The 2,187-nt window shown below is 45.1% G+C and overlaps 1 protein-coding gene across 1 annotated transcript; it reads right to left on the reverse strand.

Moving 5' to 3' along the window:
• Nucleotides 1–128: 128 nt before the first annotated feature.
• LOC116548344 (methylosome protein 50-like) lies at nt 129–1,994 on the reverse strand (the record flags this gene model as incomplete). Its single annotated transcript, XM_032273853.1, has 4 exons — nt 129–668; nt 1,203–1,274; nt 1,739–1,793; nt 1,924–1,994. Coding segments are annotated over 4 exons (335 nt in total), but the record flags the coding sequence as incomplete, so codon positions are not given.
• Nucleotides 1,995–2,187: the final 193 nt, after the last annotated feature.

The raw sequence follows: 2,187 nt of genomic DNA on the forward strand, positions 1-2,187 counted from the left end.
CCTAATTTCTCATTCATTGTCTTTACTAATACATTTTTTTACAAAGCTTTTTAGGTTTTATAAGTCCGCACACTTCTGTCGCATCCATAATCTACCACTAATCTAAAATTTGTTAAATTGCATCATGAGACCAGCCCTCCCTCCCTCCTGCCCCTTGATTATTCCTGGGCTGGCCTTCTAATAACGCTTCAGCTTGTTTTCTGTCATATTTATCTTTCTCTCTACTTTACAGCTCATGCTGCGCAGGTCACCTGTGTTGCTGCTTCTCTCCACAAGGATTCTGTGTTTCTTTCATGCAGTGAGGTGAGAGAAACCTCCTTCTTCCCTAAACACACTCCAGCCCTCCATAGGCCACAGTCTCTAGTGTGGAGATTTTCTGGCCTGCAGCTGCTCCTTCACACTTAAGAGCCCTTTGAAGACCTTTGATGTTCCCAAACCTCAGCTAGAACATTGTCTGCTTTAAAGAACTACTTAATCAGCTAATGCTTTGAAAATATACCCACACCCCCTCACTGTTCCCATTCATACCCATCAGGCCCCTGATAACAAAGACCAGTACCTGTGTGGTGAGAACACCAGCCCAGTGACACACTGGGAGTGTACAGCTGAGCTCAGGACACAGCTTGTACTCTTGGTGTCGACAAGGGAGACCATCCCATTTTCATCCCCTGTAGAAGAGAAGGAACATGTCATAGTGGTTAAGAGCATGGACTTGGTGCCAAAGTCAGTTTTCTGTTTTGGTGCATCAGTTTTCTCTTTTGCAAAGTAGGAATAAGAAGTCACTGGACAATTGTGAAAATTAAATTAATGAATGAAGGAGTTACTATTTTAACCACAAACTATGTCACCATATGCTCAGCCTCATCACAATAGCCCTACACCTACCCACAGTCGAACAGAAATCCCTATATAGCAACCCACTTGCTTTGTGGCTCACTGACTTCTAGCCATGCCCAGAATACAGCAGCTGGATCAATCAATCAAAAATCAAATCCACTGGGGAAAAAAAAATGTTCTCCAAAGCTACAGTAAGACTACATTAGCATCACTCCCACCTCCCCACCCTTAATTCATAATTCATCTAGTGTTCATGAGGGCTGATAAGACTCAGCACCAAGAGCCTTGTGCATTGCGGAGTCAGCTCTTTTTCTCTCCTCCTTCCCTTTCCCAGAGTCAATATGAAGTCTGACATGCTGCCTTACCAAAGACAAAGACTTCACTTTGCTGAGGATGCCAAGCCAGTGAGGTAGGAAGGGAGCCAGAGGCACTGCAGCCTGCAAAAAGAGGGTCTGTACTAAAACTCGGAGCCCAGAAGAAGCAGTTTCTCAAGTGACATCACTCTAAATCCTGGGAGCACCTTTATTGGATTTCCCAAACCCTGCTGAGGCAACAGTGTCTCATCCTTCAGCCTCATAACCATTTATCCACCAGCCTCCTGCCCTTTCTGGACATGAGTCACAGGCCAGTTTCAAACACAAATCACGAAGATAACAATTCTGGCCCCTTTGTCCTCCCATCTAATAAAGTAAATAACCCACCCAGGAACTGGTCCTTCCTCTTGGTATTCACTGCACAGAATGGGGTTAGCAGAGCCTCAGTGGAAAAGAAGGAGATTATGTCACTCATGTCACAGTAACTAGATCAGGCATCGGGCAAATTTGCTTTGACACTGGCCAAAGAAAGTCTCTTCTATTGGGGTTCCAAGTTCTATTCTCCCACCAATGAATCTCAGACTCACCAATCTGTGATGCTGGCTTGGGACAGCGGGTATCCCAAAGTAAAATTCTATTGTCCTATAGGGAGGCGGAACAGAAAAAGGACTTCACAATCCAAAGGGGCAGATGTAGGCCAGAAAATCTCCACACTAGAGACTGTGGCCTGCGGAGGGCTGGAGTGTGTTTAGGGAAGAAGGAGCTCTCTCACCTCACTGCATGAAAGAAACACAGAATCCTTGTGGGGAGAAGCAGCAACACAGGTGACCTGCGCAGCATGAGCTGTAAGGTAGAGAGAAAGATAAATATGACAGAAAACAAGCTGAAGCGTTACAAGAAGGCCAGTCCCGGAATAATCAAGGGGCAGGAGGGAGGGAGGGCTGGTCTCATGATGCAATTTAACAAACTTTGTGGTAGATTATGGATTCAACAGAAGCTAAGAGGAGAAGTGTACAGACTTATAAAACCTAAAAAG

Source organism: Sapajus apella, unplaced genomic scaffold (assembly GCF_009761245.1).
Source record: "Sapajus apella isolate SASKATOON/1434 unplaced genomic scaffold, GSC_monkey_1.0 scaffold10195, whole genome shotgun sequence".
Taxonomy (NCBI): domain Eukaryota; kingdom Metazoa; phylum Chordata; class Mammalia; order Primates; family Cebidae; genus Sapajus; species Sapajus apella.